Genomic DNA, 25,435 nt, shown 5'->3' on the forward strand with positions numbered 1-25,435 from the left:
TTTCTTGTAAAATTCCAATGTAAAATTGCTTTTAATGAGCCTTTTAAAACCTTCTCCCATATCTACTCTTGCAAAATGCAAAATTAAACTTAGGCCAGTTTCTTGTCCTTTGAGTAAATGACTGGCGTTGGGACGTGGTGGTGGTCCAGGGTGTTGTCATTGCGGGCCCTGGATCCTCTTTTTTTGCAGTGAGGTGTGGGGAATAGGGGTCCTTACTGAGTCAGTTGTTAGCATGGCTCTCTCCTTCTGAGGGTACTCCTCTACCTCCTGGTCATATGTATCCCAACCCTCCCCGCTACTCACTTAAACAACACACCACTCACATGCATAAGGTCTCAGGGGGACTTGTGCTGCATGGGCCACAGTGGTTTGGGCCAGTTATATGAATTTGCTTGACGTGCTGTGCGATGACCTGCCCCTGCTTTTTAATTACACTGTAGTCATTACGGCTCATGACACATCACTATAAACAATGAGCCTTTGGGAGCAGGTGCATTACCTAGAAGATGGTTGGGGTGGGTGGGGTGGGGTGGGGTGGTGGGGGGTGGGGGGGTGGGGGTGCTGAAGTGGTCCCACTCACCCTTTCACTGCTGTCCGCCTCTTAATTTTATCTGCATGTTGGACATCAAGGGTTTGGGGTGGACGTGTGGATGAGCACTGAACAACAGTCAGGTGCTCATGTCACATCTATTCCGTCAATTTTAATAGCAGTTTCTAGTTTACACAAAGTCATACCCATCTTTTTCACTTCGTACACATACAGTGGTGTGAAAAAGTGTTTGCCCCTTCCACAGTTCCAAGACAAAAACCATTGCTGAGCAAAAGGTTCATCTCAGTTCTTCCAGAAAGCAGCTTGATGATCCCAAAGACCTTTGGGGAAGTACTCTGTGGACTGACAAGACAAAAGTTTAACTTTTTAGAATGTGTGTCCACAATTACATCTGGCATAAAACTAACACAGCATTTTAGAAAAGGAACATTAATACCGACAGTAAAATATGGTGGTGGTAGTATTAGGTATGAGGCTGGTCTGGGGCTGTTTTGCTGACTCTAGACTTAAGACTTGATGTGGTAAATGGAACCATGAATTCTTCTGTGTACAAAAACATCCTGAAGGAGAATGTCCGGCCAGCTGTTTGTGACCTCAAGCTGAAAATGCAGGAGCAGATCCAAAACACACCAGCAGGTCCTCCTCCAAATGGCTTAAGAAAAACGTTGGAGTGGCCTAGCCAAAGTCCTGACCTGAATATGATTGAGATGCTGTGGCATAACCTTACAAAGGTGGTTCATGCTTGAAAACCCTCCAGTGTAGCTGAATTACAACAATTCTGCAAAGATGAATGAGTCAAAATTCCTCCACAGAGCTGTAAGACACTCATTGCTAGTTATCACAAGTGCTTGATTACAGTTGTTGCTGCTAAGGGTGGCCCAACCAGTTATTAGGTGTAGGAGGCAATCACTTTTTCACACAGGGCCATGTAGGTTTGGATTTTTTACCTCTTTAATCATAAACATCTTAATTTAGAAACTGCATTTTGTGTTTTGTGTTAGCTTTATCTAATATTTACATTTTTGATTATCTGAAATATTTAAGTATGACAAACATACAAAACAATAGCAAATCAGGAAGGGGGCAAACAATTTTTCACACTGCCGTACACCAACAAACGCACCCAACAGATCACTTCCAACTTTGACGAGTAGGAAGGCGAGTGGGCGGGTGTTCCTACACTCTTGTTTCCTGCACCCTGCCAGGGCAGTGGTTGCTTGGTGGCTCGAGGGCCAGGCTGGCTGCGTCCCAGGGTCGCTGTTCGTTTAGTGGTGCAGTTCTCTGGCACCTGGGGATCGCTGTTGGCTTATGACGGGATGGCTGAGCTGTGGCAGAGTAAACTGCCTGTTGCCACTGGTTCTCTGGAGCTGTTGTCCTTTGGTCGTGAGGGCTCCATCTGCAGCCTCCCTACTCCTTCTGCTGGGATGGGCACACAGTTGTCATCCTGGGAGGGATTTCTTGCAGCTTGTCTCCCTCATTTAAATCATGTATTTTTTCACTGTGGAATCTGAAAACCTCATTTTGGAATTAGGATTCCATATTTTAAGTAAAGCTTCGAAAAGAGCTCTGGTTTAGGAAGACCAAGCCACCAAAAAGTAGTACAAAAAGTCACACAAACACACAAATATGTATTTTATCATGGGTATTGTGCTTGCTTTAGGGTCACCCACATTTATTGCAAAATCTTTATAATCAAACAAAAACAAAAATTGATGTTGTCATGAGGTGATGGATCTGACCATCAGCTGTGCTTTTCCATAACCACCCACCCCCACACCAACCCTTTATTGGGTCATATATGAAGGGGCCCGTAAAAGTAAGCACTGAACTAGACAACATTTGAAGAGCAGTAATTTACCTTAAATTCTAAAAAAAATTGTTTACTCATTAGACATTAAAAACTCTTTGTATCACATCACCATACTTTTGGAGGATGAAGACGCAGGTGTCCTCACCTCCCTTTGAACCTGTCTGAGCATCCTGCTGCTAAATTAACTTTGTGTTATGCTTCTATCATTATAGATTCTAATGTAATTACTTAGGTCTATGCATGCACACGGTCCAGACTCTCGCTCCTTTAATTCTGAAGCATTCAAATTATTCAGTTATATTTGTACTAATTAGAGGAATCTGCATAAGAAAAACTAACAGGCTCCAGATTGTGTTGTATGGAGAGATAGACTGCCAGCCCTCCTGGGAAAAAATCCAAGTAGGAAAATGTTCAGAGGGATTTACCATGTCTATTTTCCATCTAGAGCTCTCTAGTGGATACATTCATAATGGTGACACTTTTTTAAATTACCTATAACACTAATTAACTTTTCAGCTGACATATATACTGTCATGGATGTTAGTAATTAGCAAATATTAGCAGATAATACTGCTTAGAGTGAAATACTGTAGCACAAAGTTGTTGTTTATTCAAGTGTAGATCAGCATAAGAACCAAACCAATATAAACACCAAACCAAGGATTACTGTTGCTAGTTATTGCATAAATAAATCTTTAAAAAAATTTTTTTAGTGTATGGTGATATTACTGTATTCTATTCAGTAACTGGGGATAGTAAATATTTCAGAACCACCAAACTGATGTTTCCATACTTTATGTTCATTTTTTTCTATGCTTAAGTGCTTTCTATCTAACATTCACAGACATTCATGAGCAACTTCGGATTAGTTTCTTGCCCAAGGATATTTGGCATGCAGACTGGAGCAGCCAAGGATCAAACCACCAACCTTGCAATTAGTAAATCACCTACTCTGTCGTTGGTGCTACAGCCACCCTGAATATTTCAACAATATTTAAAATATTAGTTGAGCAAAAATATGAGTATAGTTGCACTACCTGACAGTATTAATGTAATTTTTTATACTGAATTACATTTATTATTTCTAAGCTGGACTACTGTAATTCATTATTATCAGGATATCCTAATAAGTCCCTGAAAAGCTTTCGGTTGATCCAAAGCACGAGTACTGACAGGGACTAGAAACTGAGAGCATATTTCTCCTATACTGGCTTCCCTTCATTGGCTTCCTGTTAAATCCAGAATTGAATTTAAAATCCTGCTCCTCACATACAAAGTCTTGAATAATCAGGCCCCATCTTATCTTAATGACCTTATAGTACCACATCACCCCATTAGAGCACTTCACTCTCGCACTGCAGGCTTACTTGTTGTTCCCAGAGTATTTAAAAGTAGAATGGGAGGCAGAGCCTTCAGTTTTCAGGCCCCTCTTCTGTGGAACCAGCTTCCAGTTTGGTTTCGGGAAATGGACACTATCTCTACTTTTAATATTAGGCCTAAAACTTTCCGTTTTAATAAAGCATATAGTTAGCGCTGGATCAGATGACCCTGAATCCTCCCTTTGTTATACTGCATTAGGTCTAGGCTGCTGGGGGGTTCCCATGATCCATTCAGTGTTTCTTCTTCAGTCACTTTTTTCACTCACTATGTGTTTATATACGTCTCTGCATTTAATTATTTTTATTAATAATCTCTGGCTCTCTTCCACAATTGTGGCAAGATCTGAAAACTGCTGTTCACAAACGCTGTCCATCTAATCTGACTGAGCTGGAGCTGTTTTGCAAAGAAGAATGGGCAAGAATTTCAGTCTCTAGATGTGCAAAGCTGGTGGAGACATACCCTAAAAGACTGGCAGCTGTAATTGCAGCAAAAGGTGGTTCTACAAAGTATTGACTCAGGGGGCTGAATAATTACGCACACCCCACTTTGCAGTTATTTATTTGTAAAAAATGTTTGGAATCATGTATGATTTTCGTTCCACTTCTCACGTGTACACCACTTTGTATTGGTCTTTCACGTGGGTCCCATTTCACTGCAGGGCAACCTGCATGTGACGAATAAAGCTTTGATTGATTGATTGATTGATTGATTGATTGATTGGTGTTCCAATAACATTGATTCATGTTTGTGGCTGTAATGTGACAAAATGTGGAAAAGTTTAAAGGGGCCGAAAACTTTTGCAAGCCACTGTATGTATTTATATATGTATATATGTGTGTGTGTATGTACGTATGTATGTATGTATGTATGTATGTATGTACGTGTGTATGTATGTATGTATATATATATATGTGTGTGTGTGTGTGTGTATATATGTGTATATATATGTGTGTGTGTGTGTGTATATATAGAGATAGAGATAGAGATAGATATAGATATAGAGAGAGATAGAGATATAGATATAGATAGATAGATATAGATAGATATATAGATATAGATAGATATATATAGATAGATAGATATAGATAGAGATATAGATAGAGATAGAGATATATATATATCTATATCTATATATATATAGATAGATATATATATATATATATATATATATATGTATGTATGTGTGTGTGTGCGTGCGTGTGTGTATGTATGTATGTATGTATGTATGTACAGTTAAGCCCAAAATTATTCATACCCTATGCAAAAATTGCTAATTTCATATTTTTGTCTATGAAAAGGTGGACTGAGAAAACTTTGGTTTCAATCCATTTTAGTTATGGCAGATTACAAACCAATACATCAAATCTGGTTTCTTTGCTGTTGACTTAAAGGTTACATAATCAACATTTTAGGTTTTTATGCATGTCCATAATTATTCATACTCCTGTATGATCATAGAATGATCATGGAGTTTAAGCTATTGTTGGGTGTCAAAAGTAGGGGTCATCATTATTAATGCCAAACCTATAACCCACTACCCTTATGCAATCCCTTTTGCACCCTGTTATGTCATAAACTGAAATAAATTCAGTGACTGTGTGCATTCATTCTCACTTCATGGTCAACAGTCAAACCATTGACATGGCGAAGAAGAAGGAACTGAGTGAAGACCTTCGGTCGCGCATTGTGAATGCACACAAGGATGGTAAAGGCTATAAAGCTATAGGAAAGCAATTTCAAGTGCCAGTGGCTACGGTACAGAGCATTATCACCAAGTTCAAGAAGTTCCACACTGTAGAGAATCTCAAGGGGCGTGGCCGGAAACCAAAGATGACATCAAGATTGTCAAGAAAAGTTGTGAGACAGGTCAGCAATAATCCTCGGATCACCACCAAAGCTATCCTGAAAAACTTAAGTGACTCTGGAACCACCATATCAAGGCAGACACTCCAGCGCACATTGCACAATGAGGGCCTCCGTGGATGCCGGCCAAGGAAGACTCCACTCCTCCAGCCTAGGCATGTAAAAGCCAGACTAGCCTTTGCGAAAGCACATATCGACAAGGATGCAAGCTTTTGGTTGTCGATGCTGTGGTCTGATGAGACAAAAATGGAGCTTTTTGGCCACAGGGATGTGGCCTTCGTTTGGAGAAGGAAAGGTGAAGCGTTCCAACCGAAGAACACAGTCCCGACAGTCAAGCATGGTGGTGGAAGCATTATGCTTTGGGGATGTTTCTCTGCCAGTGGGCCTGACAATCTAATCAAAGTCAATGGCATCATGAAAAAGGAACAGTACATGGAGATATTGGAGGAAAACATCAAGCAGTCAGCAGAAAAACTTGATCTGGGGCAGCAGTGGATCTTCCAGCAGGACAATGATCCTAAGCACACAGCTAAAGTAGTCAAGAAATGGTTAAAGGACAATAATGTGACTGTTTTGGAGTGGCTAAGCCAGAGCCCAGACCTGAACCCGATCAAAAATCTGTGGAGGAGCTTAAGAAACGAGTTTCAGCAAGAAGACCTAACCTCAATGACTTGGAGACCTTCGCAAAAGAGGAATGAAATCCCTGCTGAAGTCTGCAGAAACCTGATCAGCAACTACCGAAAGCGTTTGCAAGCTGTCATTGCAAACAAAGGCTATGCAATTGACTATTAATCATGGGGTATGAATAATTATGGACATGCATAAAAACCTAAAATGTTGATTATGTAACCTTTAAGTCAACAGCAAAGAAACCAGATTTGGTGTATTGGTTTGTAATCTGCCATAACTAAAATGGATTGAAACCAAAGTTTTCTCAGTCCTTCTTTTCATAGACAAAGACATGGAATTAGCAATTTTTGCATAGGGTATGAATAATTTTGGGCTTAACTGTATATGTAAGACCACAGAGTGAAGGCGAAAGGGCTAACAAGTACTCAGCACCTCTAGGAATTCTTTTAAAACTGTTGGAAAATCATTTTAAGTTACCTGATGAAGCTCACTGAGAGAATGACAAGTGTTCAAAGGAGTATTCAAAGCAAAGCGTTGCTATTGTGATGAATCTATGAAATATGTTTTGAGTTATTTTACACGTTTTTGTTTACTACATAATTCCATTCATAGTTTTGATGCCTTCAGTGAGAATCTACAATATTAATAGTCATGAAAATAAAGAAAAGCCATTAAATGAGAAGGTGTGTTCAAACTTGGGAACTTGCGGTTTTGACTCTGGACCACGGTGTCTGTATCTAGTAAGGGTCCCTAGGCTAGAACCCCCCATGCTGACCAGGCCTACCTTGGATATAAGTGAGAGACAGAAAAGTGAAGCCATACCGGTTTGGACGTTGCCTGGATTAACAAGGTCTGAGTCAGGTGTTGAAGAACCAGGATACACTGATGAGAAGTGGGCTACTGGAGCAAGAAGTGGGCAAGAGATGAAAACAGGACACTGTGGAATACTACTACACAAGTAACCCCAGCGGAAGGGGTTACATGAATAGGATGAGGGACATATGAAATCTTTGATACCAGACTACAGATTGTAATACGGAAGCTGTAATATTAGTGGTGCGGATCAGTGAATCGATGTCTTGGTCATTCTTGGCAAACAGCTTGATGTCACCCATGTAGAGGAAGTGCCTGACAATTGCTCCATTCTGTAGTCAATATCCATAGCCAGTCTTGTCAGTGATCTCACTGAGGGGGTTCAGGCCTATGCAGAACAGCAGTGGGGATAGAGCATCTAATTGGTAGATCCCACACTTGTTGGTGACTTGTAATATGGCCTTCAAGTTGGGTTCAAGCCAAGTTGGCTTAAGGGTGAGTGTTGTACACCACATCCCGATTAAGTTCCTGATTAAGGTTCTTAGGGTCCTGTTGATCTTGTACAGTTCCAGGCATTTCAGGGTCCAGGTGTGGGGCATCGAGTCATAGGCCTTCTTGTAGACAATCCAGGCAGTGCACACGTTGGTCAATCTGGTCTTGCAGTCTCGAGCGACTGCTCTGTCTACCAGTAGCTGGTGTTTTTCTCCTCTGGTATTCATCCCAATTCCTTTTATGTGCCCTGCTCATGTATTGAACCATGTTCCTGTTCATCTTAGCTGCTATGATGCCTGATAGGAGCTTCCATGTGGTACTGAGGCAGTTTATAGTTGGATGGGACTGGTCCCTTCTGGGGATAAGGAGTGTCCGGCTTTATTGCACCCTTTTACAGTCTCCTCCTCCATGAGAGTACTGCTACTTGTGGCTGTTCACCTTGAAGACAATTATGTCACTAAGCACTGCTGCCAAGCCTACCTCAGACGTGAGCAAGAGACATAAATATGAATCCATACTGACTCGAACCTTGCCTGGATTAACAAGGTCGACGTCAGGTGTTGAGGAACCAGGACACCCTGATGAGAAGTGTGCTAACAGAACAAGATGGCATTGATGAGCGAGAGATGAAAATGGGGCACTTTTGGAATGCTAAAAGCACTTCGTCATTTCCGCAATCTTTGCAAAACACGGCTCAACTTATTACAGGTGGATTTTTTTAGAGACTTCTCCTTTCAGGTGCATGAGCATTTTGGATAAACCTCTGGTAGGCTCTGGAGGGCTTGTCTCTGCTTATCTGCTCCATGGGTATGTCATCTGGACTAACTGCCTTCCAATTTCATTCTCTTCACAGCTGCCCTCAGTTCCTCTTTACTAATCCTCTGCACTTCATGATTTACTGTTTTCCATTGGTTCTTTTCTCTCTCTGTTTATTTAAATTCACAAGCTTGTTAAAAGTACTCCTTCCAACTCCTCAACATATTCTTTTCACTTTTTAGTACATTTCCATTTATCTTAATAACCCAGACATGTTGTATATTCTTTCCAACACGATTTCCCTTACTAACAAATTGATAATGTCATGGCGGAATTAAAGTTGGACCCAGAAGGCAGACCTGGAGATGGTCAGATTATTTTTATTAAGGATGTGGCAAGCTTGGCAAAAGTGAAACTGGGAAGAGGGAGCCTCAACTGAGGGGAAAAAGTCAGATTCAGTTCTGCTTGTAACTGCAAACAAATGAATTATGAATCTGTGAGAATATTAGATTGAAAACACTTACATAGGAAAAGCCTGGAAAAACATTCTTGTGAGAATGGGTGAATGAGGGAAGTTGTATAAAACCACTTTGAGTGCTCAGTTAGAGTAGAAAAGTGCCATATAAGGACCAGTCCATCTACCAATCAGGTATGTGTCTCTGTGCACTGTACCATGTAAAGTTTATGAATATAGCTTGCTATCAAAGCTAGTTAGCATTAGCTGGTAACTTAGAATTCTACCCTCAAGTCTCGAAGTGTTCACTTTTGGTTATAAAAAACAAAACAAAACATGGCAGCATCAAAAAATATTATCATAAGGATTTGTAATGTGTAGGTGATAGTGGTTATGTTAATCTTTTATTTCCAGAAAGTGGGTTTATACACTACTCTACATTTAATCATTTGTTATTATTAATCAGTGGCTCTCTTCCACAGCATGGCTTTGTCCTGACTTGGTCCCGTAACTCCCAACTTATTGTGGCAGATGGCCATCCCTCCCTGAGCCTGGTTCTGCTGGAGGTTTATTCCTGTTAAAAGGATGTTTTTCCTTCCCGCTGTCACAAAAGCACTTGCTCATAGGGGGTCATATGATGGTTAAGGCAATTGTTTTTGTGATTTGAGTTGAACTGAATTGAACTGAACTAAAGTGAATGTTAATTCTGCATAATATTTCTCTAAAAGGATGTAAGCTGTATGAAGTACTGCACATGTAATTTTTTTTACTAATTCCTCATTAAGAATAATTTAGAATACTTTGTAACCTGACTGCTTGAAAAAAAAAAAATCAAAGTACCAAATATTTCACTAGGGATGCCATAGAAACTGAACACATGATTGGTTAACCTTTTAGCTGTTTACAATGCTGAGGGTAGCTCGGGTAGTGGCATGAAATGCACAGCTCTGGTGAGTCTGGGACCAAAGATGACTTGAGCTAACTGGCAGATGGTTGTGTTCCTGACTTATTGCTTGCGCATAATGGAAAAATCTTAAATGGGCTGGTTCTTACATATTGCTTTACTACTCTGAGCACTCAAAGCGTTTTACACAACTTGCCTCATTCACCCAGTGACACAAGTACTTTTTTCTATCCTCGTTCTATGTAAGTGCTTCTATCTAACATTCGTAGTGTGTGAATTACAGCCATCAAAAAGGAAGTTGGGGTTCATATCTTGCCCAACGATATTTGGCATGCAGACTAGAGAAGATGGGGATCACAAACCACCAACATTCCGATTAGTAGGTGACCTGCTCTACCACCTGAACTAAAGCCACCACAGGACATACTCCAGAGTTGGCCGTCAACATTAATCCTTCAGGAGCAACATTATCTGACCTCTTCTAGGCTGCCAGCCAAAATTGGCACGGTTAGACAAGGGAACATACAGCCCACTGGAGGTGGGGGCCGGGGGGCCTGCGCCCAGGTCTGGATTCATTCCTGCTATAAAAGTGACCAAATTTGAGAAAGCTTTGTTACTGAGCAATTAATACCTCAAGATCTTTGGCTTCTCCCCTGGAAGCTAACTCTTTCTCTATGTGTGTGTGGAAAAATGCTCCCCTAAGTGATTTCCAGAAATTAGTACTCGGACCCCAGCGTGTCTGCACACCAAATCACCTGCAGCAGAAGACACAAAAACACGAACAGTCTGCCCAGATCCTGACAGCCAGATGTCATCATTTGATTTAAATATATGATTTAAATATGTAGCTTTGCTTTTTAAAAAAAATTTAAATTAAACTTTTATTTTATTTTGTGGATATCAGCTGTGTCACTGATAGCACACAAACTGAGATATCAAGTAGAAACTGGAAACAATATTACAGGCAGTTCGCGAGCATTGCCCCAGAATACTCTTATAATTTTCAGTCCTCTCAGAAATTCAGCTTCAGTTAATGCTGCATTAAATCTGCCATTAGTTATGTGTGAGGAAGTGGACACTTTTTAAACCTCGAGACATGTGGTGGAATGTCTAACTTCACCCAAATTTTTCCATCAGTGACTCTATGAAGTCTGGTTACTTGCGCATATAGGCACAAACGACATTAGGGACCCATTTCCTGACCCGGAGGCGCAGGGAAGCAACCCTCTCATCCACCAAGGAAAACCCCAGTGTGCATGTAGCGTACAAATATATCTACCCCTGCCTGCTCCCTCTCACCTACAGCAAATCCTGAGTTGAACAGAGTCCAACACGTCTCCAGGAAACTGGTTGCAGACTGTGCACTGTGGTGAGTCTGACTATAGCTAGTTGGTTAAGGCACCAGGTGATCCTGTCTCAGGCAGGGAGACGTGGATTTTAAAAATTTTTCTACTATTATTTTTTTTCCTGTCAGAATCGCCCTTTGTCCTCTCTCACCCAGGAACAATTTTAGTGTTCTGTGAGCAATAATATATGATCTTAAAGCAGTATACCTACACTGTGACATGCTGACCTTGTATCAAATTTCCACATAGACTAAACCTGTGTTCTGTTTATATATTTATTCTTTACTGTCAAACTATTAAACACCACTGAGCATGCAGCTGAGAGAATAAAAACTAAAACTGTCCTTTAAACATTAATTTAATGAAATCCTTGATTAAAATCTATCAGATGTCTAAGCGATAGTATTGTGATATTGATAAGGCAGTTAACAAAAATACAGACTGTAAGTTGGCTTTCTTTCCAGGCTTCAGATAGACTAAACTTTATTAATATAGTAGCTGTTTTCCAGTCTTACTGACCAAAGCCCTCATAGTGCAAACTTTTAATGCTATGTTACTCTACAGTGCTTTTCTCTTTTCCTCTCACACACATCTGCTTGGTCTCCAGCAGTTATCTTTCTATGGTCATATTACTTGTTTAACCTCTTCAGATTTTTCCCCATAGTATAGTTTCATCTTCCTTTGTAAAATCAGTCACTCTAATGCCAGTACATTTATTCATAATTGTGATTAGTCATTTCTGCCAACTTCACCCCTTTTATGTGAACGTACAGGGGAAACCCTCGGTAAAGTTAGTGAGTTGATAGCCAGCTTCATGTGACCGGTTGCCACTGTTAGGGTAAGTGAATCCATATTAACGAATGATACCACGGGTATGCTGAACTAACTTCGTGGTACAGGCCTCAAGTAGCATGTCAATAATTATGAGAAGAATCACTAAAACTAATAAATCCAGTATGTAAAGACTCTTCTTGTTTTTTCTTGTACACCTTCTATTGGGACTGTTTGGCTGATCTGCTGTCATTTCAGCTTCACTTTGCTGTTGATAGGCATCCACAAGCATATCTACAGGTTAAAGAAACTAAACAGTAGTGCTTAAACACCAGCCATGTCTTGCCTTTGTTTTGGATTCCCAGTGAGACAAAGACAGTGATATTTTTGATGAAGACTACGTAGAGCATGTAATTCTGCATATGCCATGTAAATCTGCATGATGAAGTGACTACTCTGTCTGGTGGGGTCAGAAGAATTCTTGGACTAAAAAATGGCCTAACTGGCCAAAAAGAAGTCAGCAAGACCCTGAGGTAAAAAATCCTTAGCATTTTACTCTCAGCTTTCCATCTGTAGTAAGGTGATGAAAAGCCAAGCTGTTCGCTACTTCAGAGCTGCCACACTGCTTTGACTCCTCATGGGTCATGTCATCCCTCAGAGGGGGTGGCGGACGTTGGCGCTCTGACATGGAGATAGGCAGCCACGGCTGATGGAGCTAACAAGGCAGTCGGCTCGTTAGCTGCTAATTGAGCTGTTAGTGCCAAGACTGGAGTGTGCCATCTGTTTGTCACAGAGGAACATCTTGTCGCTTAACGCCTGCCGACAAGACCCTCTCTCTCTCCTTCCGTGGTGCGATATTAATAGCTCAAGTCCACAGACGGAAAGAAAAATGAAGAAATTGAAGAAGTGACAAACAAACTGAGAGTTTGGGTGGGTGGGTTGGGGGTGAGGGGGCTCTGCCAGGTCCAGTTAAACCTGACAAGAAACAGCATGTCACTTAGACTCTGAATAAAAAATTGGAAGTAGTTTTCATTTCAAATCCTTAAATGATCTTTCAAGCAGATTTTTTTTAAGTCTTTCTTGCATCTTCTTTTGGAGAAATGTAAAAAAAAAAAATCCTTCTTTTTTGTGGTTTATGAATTGAATAGTGTTCAAAGTGAATTTTCAAATTTAGGTTCAACCAATACTTTTAGGAGGCTCACTTTGAGCAGTAGTGGTGTAGAAGTTGCCCGTTCTCACATCTAGCACCTAGCAGGAGAGGTTACCTCATATTCATTCTCACTACTCTAAATTCCATACCGGTTACAAGATAAAACCATGTAGAAGCTGTTGGTGTAGTATGTCCAAACTGCTGACCCTTTAAGCATCCTTCATGCTGCTTACCTGCTGCTGTTGCATGGTGACATAAACAGGAAAAATGTAGAACTGAAATGAATGGATCAGACAAATAGGATCAACGCTTCCCTACTGAAAGTACTCTGTTTGGCCTTGTTGAAGGTACTGCCTAGTGGCTTCAACCTTAGTGACCAAGCACCCACTTAGACACTGTGTATTCTTTGAACATTATTCCAGAGACTTGACGAATAAATGGCTGCATGTGGTGGCCAAAAGTTCTGGAACGGTTGCCGTTTGTGTACATACTCAACATACTTAAATACATACCTTTTTGAATGTGTTATCTGTGAATATAACAGAGCAGTCCACCATCAGTGTTCCCAGTAAAAAATGTCTTTGGAAAGACCATTAATTTATGCCTTTTCTCATTCTTCTTGATTTTTCTTTCAAGATCAGTCACGTCTTAACACTGAATGTCAGCATAATTCTTTGCCTCTTTCAGCTTAATCACAACAATATGCAAATACGCAAACTCAACACAGATTGGAACCTTTTTCTTTTTTAAATGAACATTGAAAAAAGTATTCTTCCCAAGTGAGTTACAGAATCATCAAGGTACGAATGCCATTATTCTTAATTCACAAAAGATTTAGTGTATTTCAACCAGTGATCTCTCGCCTAGTTTTTCAAAGAGTCTTTGAAATCAAAGAATAAAGTCATGACATTTCTGTAACATTTTATATCCTAAAGTGGCTGTGCTGGAAGAAAAACTATTTCACAGCAGAACAATCAAACAAAAGAACAACCTTCACTTTACAATTTCATGTATTTGAATTTTAGACAATATCACTTTATTTTATTAAAAGAAACATTTGATCTACCCACTGTCATTTTGCTATACAAACGGACTCTTTTGACTTTCAAATGACAGGTAATCCAGTACAGACGCAACCTGTGTTAAAGGTGAAACTGTTTCTCTCCTGGTTGTCTTCTCTCCCGAGTTGCTTGTTGCCTGGCGAAGAGCTCTGTGTGTGTGTGTGTGTGTGTGTGTGTGTTGGGGGGGTAACTGTCAGCTCACTAGAGGCGCTAATTTGTTAATGTTCCTTCTGTTAGGAATCCTAATTACTGTTGTAAGCTTCATGCCTAATTTAGTGATTATGTGCGAGATGACTGAGCTAATGAACATCTCAAGATGTTCCAGTTGTTCCACACCTTTCTCCTGCTTTTTTTTCTTTTTAAATTCTAGCAGAGAATTAATAATAGAAGAGTTAACCTTTAGACTGGTTTTTAATTGTAGTATTTTTGAGTTTGTAGCGCCTAATTGTGGCATTTTGTTTTGCGTCTCCCACAGTTACAGGAATTTGTGAAGAGGCTGTTCAGCCATGACTAAACTTTGGAACAAACTGTTTTTCTCTTAAGTCATAGGTTATAGGTTTGTATTTCTTAAAGCAATAAAATCATTCACATAAATGATCTATTGTTAGTCATGCATTTTGGCTATAAGGATCCCAACACTCATGTTTGTTAAACAAAGAATATTTACAAGAATTAAACATCAATTTATTGTTTTACGATTGAAAAGCACTGAAATGATTATAATAAAGTCTATAGATTAATTTAAAAAGTTTTATAAAGGGAGGTGCAAGGAGGAAAAATAAAACTATTGCATTGTTCTACACTGCTAGTAAGGCATGGACAGGTTTGTGAAAAACTGCAGGTAAGCCTAAAGTAGCAGAAGCATCAGATGAGTCATCATCAGACACCACAACTGCCCAAAAAATTATCTATAATTATCTATATCTAAAATATAAAATATGAGAAGTCATTTCAGTCATGTTTCTCAAAGTATTTCTCTGTATTATTTGAAGTCAGTGGGGTTTTTTGTTGTTTTTGAAAATCATTTCTATATCATTTTAAACTGTGCATCTAGCAGGTGTTAAGTTTGATAAGATGAGTGACTTGGTAAGGTGACTTGAAAAAAATGTTTAATCTGTGGAAGTTCTCCAAGAAGGCAAAATTAGTCCAAATAACACTGAACTCGTGCACATCACTAAGGTCTGGCACTTTATCAGCCAATCTTTGATGGTTTATTTTAACTTATCTGCCTGGTGTGCCTGTATTTTATCTTTAGGGCTGGTTCAGTCCTGGTCAGGTGTTTGTCCTGGATGAGTACTGTGCTCGGTATGGTGTTCGAGGCTGCCACCGCCATCTGAGCTACCTGAAGGAGCTGATGGATTATTCGGAGAACAATGCTCTCGTCGACCCAATGCTGCTACACTACAGCTATGCCTTCTGCGCCTCCCACGTCCACGGAAACAGGTAGTTAATCATTAGAGTAACTGCACTCCACAGGCATGGAGATCTTTGTCTCATTTCTACAGAATAAAAAGGTCTAAATAAGAGCATAGACGGTAACAAATCTTTTACACCCAATCAGTTAAACAAAATAAGCAATATATGCAATAACACTGTTTGAGAGGAGCCCAGTGAACAGACTGCAAGTCCTTTTCATGTATTTGTGATATGCTCACTCAGCACAGATGTTCATGTGAAGACACAAATGTCCAGTGTAGTCTGGCATAAAGTGATTGTTGATCACTTAACATCCACTCACTTGGTGGCAAATCACTTAGTGGTATTGTTAGGGCTAGCTTTTATTTTACCCACATGGTAAATAAGCATAGTTTAGGAAACTAGAAGATATTAACTTTAAAATCAAATCTCTAACATGCGTTTTAGCTTACAGTTCTTCAAGATTTCTATTTGGGAATTTCAGATATGCCAAATATTTATATGGAATAGATAATTCAGTTTAAAACAGTCTGGTGCTTGCTAAGATGTTAGGTTTTGGGACTGCAGGGATTAAAGTATACCAATGCCAGCACTGTGTGTTGGTAGCAAACTGGAGCTGCACATCCAGCCCACCCCTAACTCCCTTTGTGAACTTTGTGTGTGTGTTTTATGATATCACAATGTTTATCTTTGCTCCTGATGAACCAGAGTCACAATTCCTTATGGCTGTTAAAGAGCTTCAGTAGTTGAATATGAACAAAAATCCTTTTTTTCCTCTTAATTGTTTGCTAAAATCACAGACGCTGCTGTTTTTTCCTCTAAGTATTGTTAAAGGCACCTCAGTTTTGGTCATTTTTATTCATCTTTCTGTATTTTTCCCTTATTCTTTTATTTTTTATATTGGCTTTATTTTTGCTTCTTTTCCTTTTTAATTTCCCCATTATAAAATTTGTGTTCCCGTTTAATTATACCTTTCTATATTAGCTTTTGTAAGGCACTTTGTGACTCTTATCTCTGAAAAGCTATATAAATACATATTTCATGACTTCTTAAAGCAATCGTACTCTTTTGCTTTGCACTAATCTTTCTTCCTGTTCTTTCACCTCGTCCTTTTAGGGTTCACCACAGTGGATCAGCTGCCTCCATCTCACCCTAGCATTCAGATGCTCTCCTACTTAATTGCATTCATGAATATTCTCAGTGGTTTTCCACTTTTCATTCTCTTCATAGCTGCCCTTACTTTCACCTCACTTACCCTCTTCGCCTCCTGAGTCATTGTTTTTTCTCCATCCATCCTGCTCGCTCTCTCTTATTCTCTTCATTCATCTCCCCCATCAAAGTACTCCTTCCATCTTCTCAGCACAGTCTCTTCTCTTGTTAGTACACTTTCATCTCAGTCCTTAACCACTATAACCTGCTGCACATCCTTTCTAGCTCGATCTCTCTATCTAACCAGTCAATAAAAGTCCTTTACTCCTTTCTTTATGTTCACCCTCACGTTCAACTCAATAAGCGTCTTGTCTACTTTCTTCATCTCTTCGACTATCCCACTTTCGCTTTGCTTTGTCTTCTATCCTCCGTCCACAGGATACACTACATATCTTCTTGGCAGTTTCCCTCACTAACACAGCCATTTCTGTTCTTTTCGCAAAATTCATCTGCCTCCACATTCCTCACCTTAACACCATACCAACCCAAGACCTAATCATCACCTGTGTTCGCTTCACCTACATGTCCACTGAAGTCTGTCCAATCATCACTCTTTCCACCAGGAATACTTTCTGCCACTAATCCCCCACTTGTGGGGCTAATGCACTGACAACAGTCAACTTCACACCTTCATCTTTACTTCCAGAACACTCTTTATATACTTTTCCTTGTTTTGGTTTTATATAGTAGCTCCACCTCAGTTTTGATTTAACAGTTCTTGTTAACAGCTAGTTTTTCTCTCCTTTATGAATGATAATTTATTCTGCCATTAACCTACTTTCTTCTCACAATTTAATTCCAAACTAAAAGTTATTTTCTCATGTCTTATCGTTTTATCATTTTATTGTTTTAGTGGCTTTTTTCATTTTTATGGCAAATTGGAAACATGTTTGCAGATTATGTCTCTATTTTAGTGGCTTTAATGACTCTCTCTGTGACCGTGTTTTATTTTTTTAAGTAATGAAAAACAACAAGCAATTTAGTAAGGTTTAATTTTCCTGCTTTACAGACTTTGTGAAGAAACTATAAAACAGTATTATAGCTTACAGGATTAAACAATAGTTTTCAGTTATATGTTAATGCCTTTATAATAACCTTTTAGTCTTAAGAGATGTGAGCAAATATTGCACGTTTCACAATTTACAAAAATAACATTGCAAACATCTTCCTGATATGCAGTGTCAGGAAGCTGTACCTTGTCTGCTATGACAGAGTCAGAGTGGATCCATCTAAATCTGGTGAACATTGTGGGGCTAATGGTTGCATCTTTGGAATAAAGAGGTTTCCTGCATCAAAAAAAGCAAAGAAGCAAGTGTCTAAGCTACGACATCTTTAATCCTCCCAGTTGTAGCTAAGTTCCTCGTGGAAGTGTTTATTAACAGGCTTGATCCCTTATGATAATGGGAGCCAAAGTGACACGACACTACACAAATTTTGTAAAATAAAACATAATCAATTGTGTCTGACCTTTAAATCAATAGCTTGTGCTGTGTGTTTGATAAAGCAGTCGAACTTTAGCCGACTTCCAAAGGAACTGTGAGATGACTTGTTTGAAGGTTTGCGTAAGTTTGATGAGATGGATTTGAATCAGGATCGAGTTTAAAGGAGCATTATCAGAGCCAGCGGGAGTCACCTGTCAGTTGCGATCTCCTCTTCTCAGAGCCATCTACACCGCAGCAACACAGGATGTGACAGCAGCTTTTACCTCCCCCAACCCTTTAAACAACAATCCTCTCCATCTACACAGAAGTAAATGGGGGAGGAGGTAGGTGACAAACAGAATCACATGCCACTCGGCCTCATCTCCTTTCTACAAATGTAAGGTGAAGTGGCATCTACACCCAGTGCTCTGCCATGCCGCTCAGCAAGCTCGACTCATGACAACTGTTGTCAACTGACATCATCACTAAAGAGCCAGAGGGTTAGCTGGATCCCGCAGGCAGATGTAGTACTTATTGTTTTCACTTGAGCCAAACTGAAAGCAAACACACAAACTGAAGTCTACAGAGATACATCTCCCCATCACCATCCCCAACCCCGGAGAAGCATTGACAGCAGCCTCGCCTCCATTGCACTTGCTTCATTTAGCAGCAACAATACATCTAAGCCCCGACAAGCTGTCACTCCACACTCTGCCTTGAGTGCTACCAAACCAAACACCGCTTTGTGTTGTGTTTCTCTCAGCTCGGCACATTTTGAGTTTGGCTTCTTGCCAACCTGTGCCCCGTCTGATTTGTTTTCAGCTGTAATTTCATTCAGAGGGTTTGAGTGACATTTGCTGGGAAAATTCAGTTTCTCGTATCATTTGAAAGCTCTTGATGAGCTCTTTGTGAGTATCAGAGAAAAATATGTCAGCTTCCAACTCACTGAATTGATTTTAGTAACCACTAAAGACCCCATTTAAAAGAGATTTTTCTGTGCTTTTGTGTTTGCTTTTTTATTTGTTGTAAAGTTTTCATGGAAATGTTACAGAAAGTGCACACAGACAACAAATCTGCTGGCATGGTGCATTCACATTCAACCTTATTGATTGGAAAAAAATCAGTTATTTTGTCTGAGTTGTTTTGAATTAGGCAATGTTTTGACAGTTATGGGAGCACTTGACTGGCTTCATACTGCCAAACAGACTTTGGTAGCAAACTGCTTTAGTCAAGGACGTTAAAAGTGATATTCATGTAAATGAAAAATAGGAAATATTATTATATTAATTACGCATAAAATTGCAACAAACTCTGAAATATTAAAGTCAGTTTTCATATTGTTTAGGTTTTAAAGTAAAGCTTTAAAACCTAAACAATGGGACCTGTTTCACCATTGTCACTAATGTAAAACGACTTGTGAAATGTTATTCCTTGATCGCTTTTTTTAGACTGTTTAGACTGCATTTGGAGGAGCCTTGGAATTTTACAGTTGCCTCGATGTGGCTTAATCGATCTTCAAATGCGGCCTTCAAAAAATGTCAGGCTGGACATTAAAGAATCAGGAAGTGCAGAGGATTAGTAAGGAGCAAATGAGTACAGCAATCAAGAGGATGTAGAGTGGAAAGACACTTGGTCCAGGTTCCATATCTGAGGAGGTATGGAGATGTTTAGGAGAAGGGCAGGTGGACTTTTTAACCAGATTGTTTTATACAGTCCTAAAAGTGAGAAAAATAACACAAATGTGTGAATGAGAAGGTGAAGTAAAGATGTAAGTAGAGGTAGTGAAGGTGGACAAGTTTAAGTGTCTGGGGTCAATTATCCAAAGCAATGGACAGTGCACAAGAGAGGTGAAGAAGAGAGTGTAGGCAGGGTGCCTAGTGTAGAGTAGTGTAGGCAGTGATTGGAGGCATATATTAGAGGTGATCTTTGACAGAAGGACAGCAGCAAAAGGGAACGTTGATAAAATAATAGTGAAACATGCTGTGATTTATGATTTGGAGACTGTGGCAATAACAAAAAGACGGGAGGCTGACTTGGAAATAGCAGAGCTGGAGATGGTAAGATTTTTAGTGGAAGCAACCAGAATGGAAAGAATTGAACAGTTGTTAACTTATGTCTGACCGATCCAGTAAGAAAATCTCATTCTTGATGAGCCGCATGTTTGATTTGGCAAAGATTTTACACCAGATGGCCTTCCTGATGCAACCTACCCCATTTATATGTACCGCTGTGGCTCAGGACACAGATATCATTAAGAACAGCAACTTGAATAACTGCTTATACTTACTGGAGTTAGTTTTGAGGGTCTTTCCTACCTAAAGTAATTCCTCTAAAGCATTCTCATGCAGGGAGTTTTCTTTACACACGGAGGTTTATCGTTTTCCTTTTCCACAAGGTTCTCTGCTGGAAGTAGTACTAAAGGTCTGGACCTCTGATTTCTTTTTTCTGAATTCAGACAAAACTTGTTTCTGAAAATCTTAGAAACATGGTTTCTAAGCAGGTACCTACTCTGGATGGCATTGCCTTGGCCTCTGTATATAATGACATTGTAAGGAATCTTGAAGTCATTTGTAACCAGGATATACCCTTCAGTGTGCTCGTTAAATGACTGTGATTGAATCCTTTCTGTCATCTGCACAACACTGCTAAACTTAAAATGCTTTCTTCCATTTTTTCATCTTAAATTACAAACATCCTGTGTGTGATGCTCAAAAATTAGTTGAGCATCACACAATTGGAGGACAGAAGAGGAGAAGGAGGGAGACAGCGAGATAGTGGAGGCCTAAACAGAGAAGGAGGTACAAAACGTGTCTGTCATCAGGATATATACACTACTGGTCACACTCATGGCATTCTTTCTACAATAGAAATCAAATATTCTTCAGAAAGTTCCCATATCTTTTGCAGAAATTCCCATAAATGTGTGGCACTTGTAGGTTGCTTTGCTTTCACTGTTCTGTCCAGTTCATCCCAAACCAGCTCAATGGGGTTTAAGTCTTGAGCCTGTGCTGGCCACTTAATGTTTTCAAGCTCACCATCTCGTTCTTTTTTCCTGAGGTATTTCTGGCATAGCATGCACTTATGCTTTGGGTCATTATCTTGCTGTAGGATGAACCCCTGACCAACTAGGCACATATCAGAGGGTATTGCATGGCGCTGCAGAATGCTGTGGTAGCCATTTTGGTTCAGGGATCCTCTCACTCTGTACAAGTCAACGACCCTGGATCCAGCAAAACAGCCACAGACCGTCACACTTCCTCCTCCATGTTTGACACTTGATGCTACACACTGTGGAACCATCCTCTCGCCTACTCAACAGCATACAAGAATCATGCGTATGAACCAAAGATTTCAAATTTTGATTCATCAGTCCATAATACCTTCTTCCAGTCTTCAGTAGTCCAGAAAAGCCTCTTTGTCTTATTCTGACATCTTAGCACTGGCTTTTTCTTGCTGCAACTCGTCCCGTCAACCTGCAGCTTGAAGTCTTCCTTTTACAGTTGAAACTAAGACTTGCTTACTACAACTTCTATTAAGCTGTGCTTGAAGCTGTTGTCCTGTGAGCCGCCTATCACACAAGCTGTTAACTCTCAGAAACTTGTCCTCTGGTTAGGTTGTGGCTTTGAGTCTGCCAGACCTCTTCCTATCAGAGTTTGCCCCAGTTTCTGAGTGCCTTTTGATGCTGAAGGAAACTGGACTCACTGACACTTTGACTTTCTTTGCAGTTTCTCTATAGGAAAGACCAACATTTTTAAGTGTTATGATGGTCTGTTTCTCTTCCATTGCTAACTGCCTTTTTCTCACCATTTTTATAGCAACACACTACTTTCTGCAGCACAATGCTGTTCACCTGATGCTCACTGATGGTATGCTACCACAGTGTGTTCCAACACTGGTTTTTTGCAGACAGAGGGGGTTGTAAGAAAACCAGAAAAGTTGGAAAACCTGCAGGAATTAGTAGCACCAGCTTTCAAGGCTCGATCAGCCTCCATTGGTGCAGAACAGCTTTGAACTGTTAACCAATTTTGTGTTGCTTTTTTTGTATAATTCTGAAATGTACAATATTTTTCAGTTTTGAGTAACCTTACATTTTTTTAACCTCTGGCAGTTCACCACTTACTTTTGGACCATTTCAAGCTATTCATTGGACTTGCACTACTTGAACTGCAATAAATAACTGGAAAAATTGGGGTGCTGTAAAACTTTTGATCGGTAGTGTATATAGACATGCAAGCAATAATTTACCTGCCCTTGCCTGTAAAATATTGCCTGTAAACCACCAATTGCAAGTTGGTTTCCAGGCAAACTAACATGCATAATTCAACTTTTGTAAATTAGATGTTAGTATTGTGAAATAAAAAAGATACGATGTTTTTATAAATGGTAAATGGACTCTTTCTTACATAGCACTTTTCTACTCTACGTGAACACTCAAAGCGCTTTATACAACATGTCTCATTCACCCATTCATACAAGCACTTTTCTCTCCACCTAAGTGCTAGCTAATATTCACACACATTTATTTTAAAGAGAGCATTTGAGAGCAACTTGGGGATCATAGTCTTACCCGAGGATATTCAGGCATGCAGAAATGTACCTATCATCGAGCATCGAACCACCAACCTTCCAGTTAGCAGATCTTCTCTACCTCCTGAGCTACATCGGATGGAGAATAGTGGAGGCTGTTTTGCCTTTTTGGCAGTATGAAGACAACATAATATCTAAATAAGAACCTTTAGGAACCTAAAATGTATCCATGTGCTGAGATTTGTTGCTCAGCTCCTGAGATTTTGTGTATTATAGTCAAATATGACAAATTATGCACAAAGATAGATGTCTAATATGTTAAAAACAGCAACTCAACATAAAAAACCATAATCCCTGACCTTCAACCTATTCATATGAAACCTTTGTTACAAAAAAGACAAGAGCTGCAAAACTCTTCAGACAATTTTATTTTCTGTCATCTTACTCTGGGATGCAGTTTGATTTTTTTGAGCAAGATGAACAACTCAGATTACAGAACAGCTGGCAGTAACCGTGGGGGCTTGGAGCCTCAGGCAGTCCCTCTATCATGCATCTTGCTCCCATCACAGTCTTCACATCTTCATTTGTGCAGTGAGACCCTTGGCTTCTTCAGCATGAAAGCAAATTTTTACATGAGTGAACACACACGCCCCCCTCACAATGGCTCTGCTTTCTGTTCCCTCAGGATTAACTGGTGCTTGTTAAATAAGGTTGTGAGCAGTGCGGTGGGGGAGTTGTGATGAATTGAAAGATTTGGGGAACAACAGGGTTTACAAGTTGTGCTAACAAGTGCTGTTGTGCAAAGAAAGCTGCTTCTCATTACTGATTGAATTGAGTTGAGTGGAGCTGAAGAGTGGCGCTGATGTTCTCGCACAATACATGACAACGTCCTGTTGTTATCCACCACCACCTCTGCAACCTCCACCTTCTCCGGGCTGTGAATAACACTGAATCTGATTTTAGTTAACTTTGGATGTCTTTGCTTTAAAAGAAAAAAGTTATGTAATTAATTAATGTAATTATTTTAGTTTAAAAAAATCTTTTTAAATGTGTTTAATTTGAACCCCCTATAAGTAATTACTGACATCTTTATTAATTTAAAAGTATTTATTTTTAATGCGAAGTAGTTTTGCATATTTTATATTATATGAAACATTTATGTTCATATTATTCATATTATATACTGAATTTAATCTTCTTTCCTTTTTTAAATTAAACATATTTTTTTCTACAAGAGAGCAGGTGGCACTATTGAACACAGAATAAAAATGTCATTTAGTTTAATTTCTCTTTTGTTTTCTTCCATCATTGTGTTCGCTGGTGTCCTTTCCACAACTCTGCTGTAGAAAAACATTTTTCTGAGTAAAGCAAAGTAAAGTAAATTTATTATTGTCACATTTATGCTTCACAGGAGGTTAATGCTTGATGATTCAGTATCCGCAATTCTCTCTTTGAGACTCTGTTGCTTTCTTGTCATGCTATTATTTTCAACTTTGGAGAGTCATGATGTGCAATGAAGAGCTCAGCAGAGTTGTTGGTACTCAACATGCAGCAGTCATGGGCTAAACCACTGAAAGCTTTTATAAGAACAACTCATTAACAGACAACCTCCCTGCTTCTTCCCTCCGGTGCCCACAAGTGCCGTTTAGAGAGGGTTCTTTTCTCTTTCAGAGGCACAGAGAAAGCCCAGAAAGTCAAGGCTGCTTGCTCTGGGTCCTGATTGCATTTTTCCCTCTTTTTTTTTTTTAACAAACTGCTATTCAGACCAAGGCAAGAACAGAATGAAGGCTTTAAAAACATTAATGAAGCATTCACCAAACATTTTTTGTCAACTCTCCTGCTGACAGCCAGATGAATTGTGAGGAGCAGGACGAGTCTGAGCGTTTGATTGGTTAACTTTGAGGTTATGGTAGAAAAATTGGCTGACTGATCAGTTTGTTGTTGTTTGTTTGTGAAACAAGCCAGAGTGAAAAAAGAAGCCAAGGAGAGAAAAAGCACCCTGACTCTTTTCTATGGTGTTGAATTTTGCTTTTATTTCAAGTCTTGATGTTTCAGACATTTAGCTGGTGTAGAGTTCTTAGTTATAAAAATCTTTTGCTTTTTAAGACTGTCTTGATGAAGAATGAAGATGATTAAGAATTATAGTATAGTTTACAGTTTACACAGTACTGCCACTTTTACTTCTAAGGTTTTGAATTAAGTTAGGTTTAAATTCTAAGGTCTCAAAAATTTCAGCTGGTCTCAACCAGATTTTGTGGTTTATATTATCATTATTATTATTAAACTACAACCTTGAAACACAACAACACATAAAATATTACACCATGGCATTATTTATTTCATGAAAGTATCATTAGAAAAACACTGAACAAGTACGATATGTTTGGAAGTGTTGCCAGGAGAACGCTTTTTTTCTCTTAGTTTATGTTTGCAGAGTTTCATCTGAAAAAAACATTGTCCTTTTAAGAGACGAGACGAGAGTGGAGATATCTCTCCATAACACACAGCACCACTTCTTGTGGGTCATTGAGCCAATAACGTACCATTATTTTGAACAAGTAAAATTCATAGGAAGATAAAAATGAAGCTGTGGGAAGATCATTTACGCCTGAGGTGACCTGGCACCCATCTCCGTCTGGCATCCAGAAGTTGAGGCTGCAGGACAGTATAGATGGATAGTTGTCTGATATTTCTCTTTAGTCATGCTGATACTTATTGTGCTTACTTTATTTATTTCCAGCTTTATTTTTTAATCTTGAACCATTGGGAACATTTTACCGTCTTAAAACCTTTCACAATGCTAACCACGTTGTAGAAGGCAAACAACAAGCTTAGCTTTCAAGCTTCAAGTTTAGTTTTATAATGTATAGTGTAGTAGTTTA

At 39.4% G+C, this 25,435-nt stretch overlaps 1 protein-coding gene across 3 annotated transcripts in view; it reads left to right on the plus strand.

Annotated features, from left to right (window-relative positions):
• Positions 1-25,435, plus strand: part of cadps2 (Ca++-dependent secretion activator 2) — a 141,106-nt gene that overhangs the window by 57,862 nt on the left and 57,809 nt on the right. For all 3 annotated transcript variants that reach the window (XM_013276593.3, XM_013276592.3, XM_013276591.3), the window contains exon 13: positions 15,236-15,423. In XM_013276593.3, the coding sequence (XP_013132047.1) occupies positions 15,236-15,423 (188 nt within the window). The remainder of the gene's footprint in view (positions 1-15,235; positions 15,424-25,435) is intronic.

This window comes from Oreochromis niloticus, linkage group LG7, assembly GCF_001858045.2.
Source record: "Oreochromis niloticus isolate F11D_XX linkage group LG7, O_niloticus_UMD_NMBU, whole genome shotgun sequence".
In the NCBI taxonomy this organism is placed as follows: Eukaryota; Metazoa; Chordata; class Actinopteri; order Cichliformes; family Cichlidae; genus Oreochromis; species Oreochromis niloticus.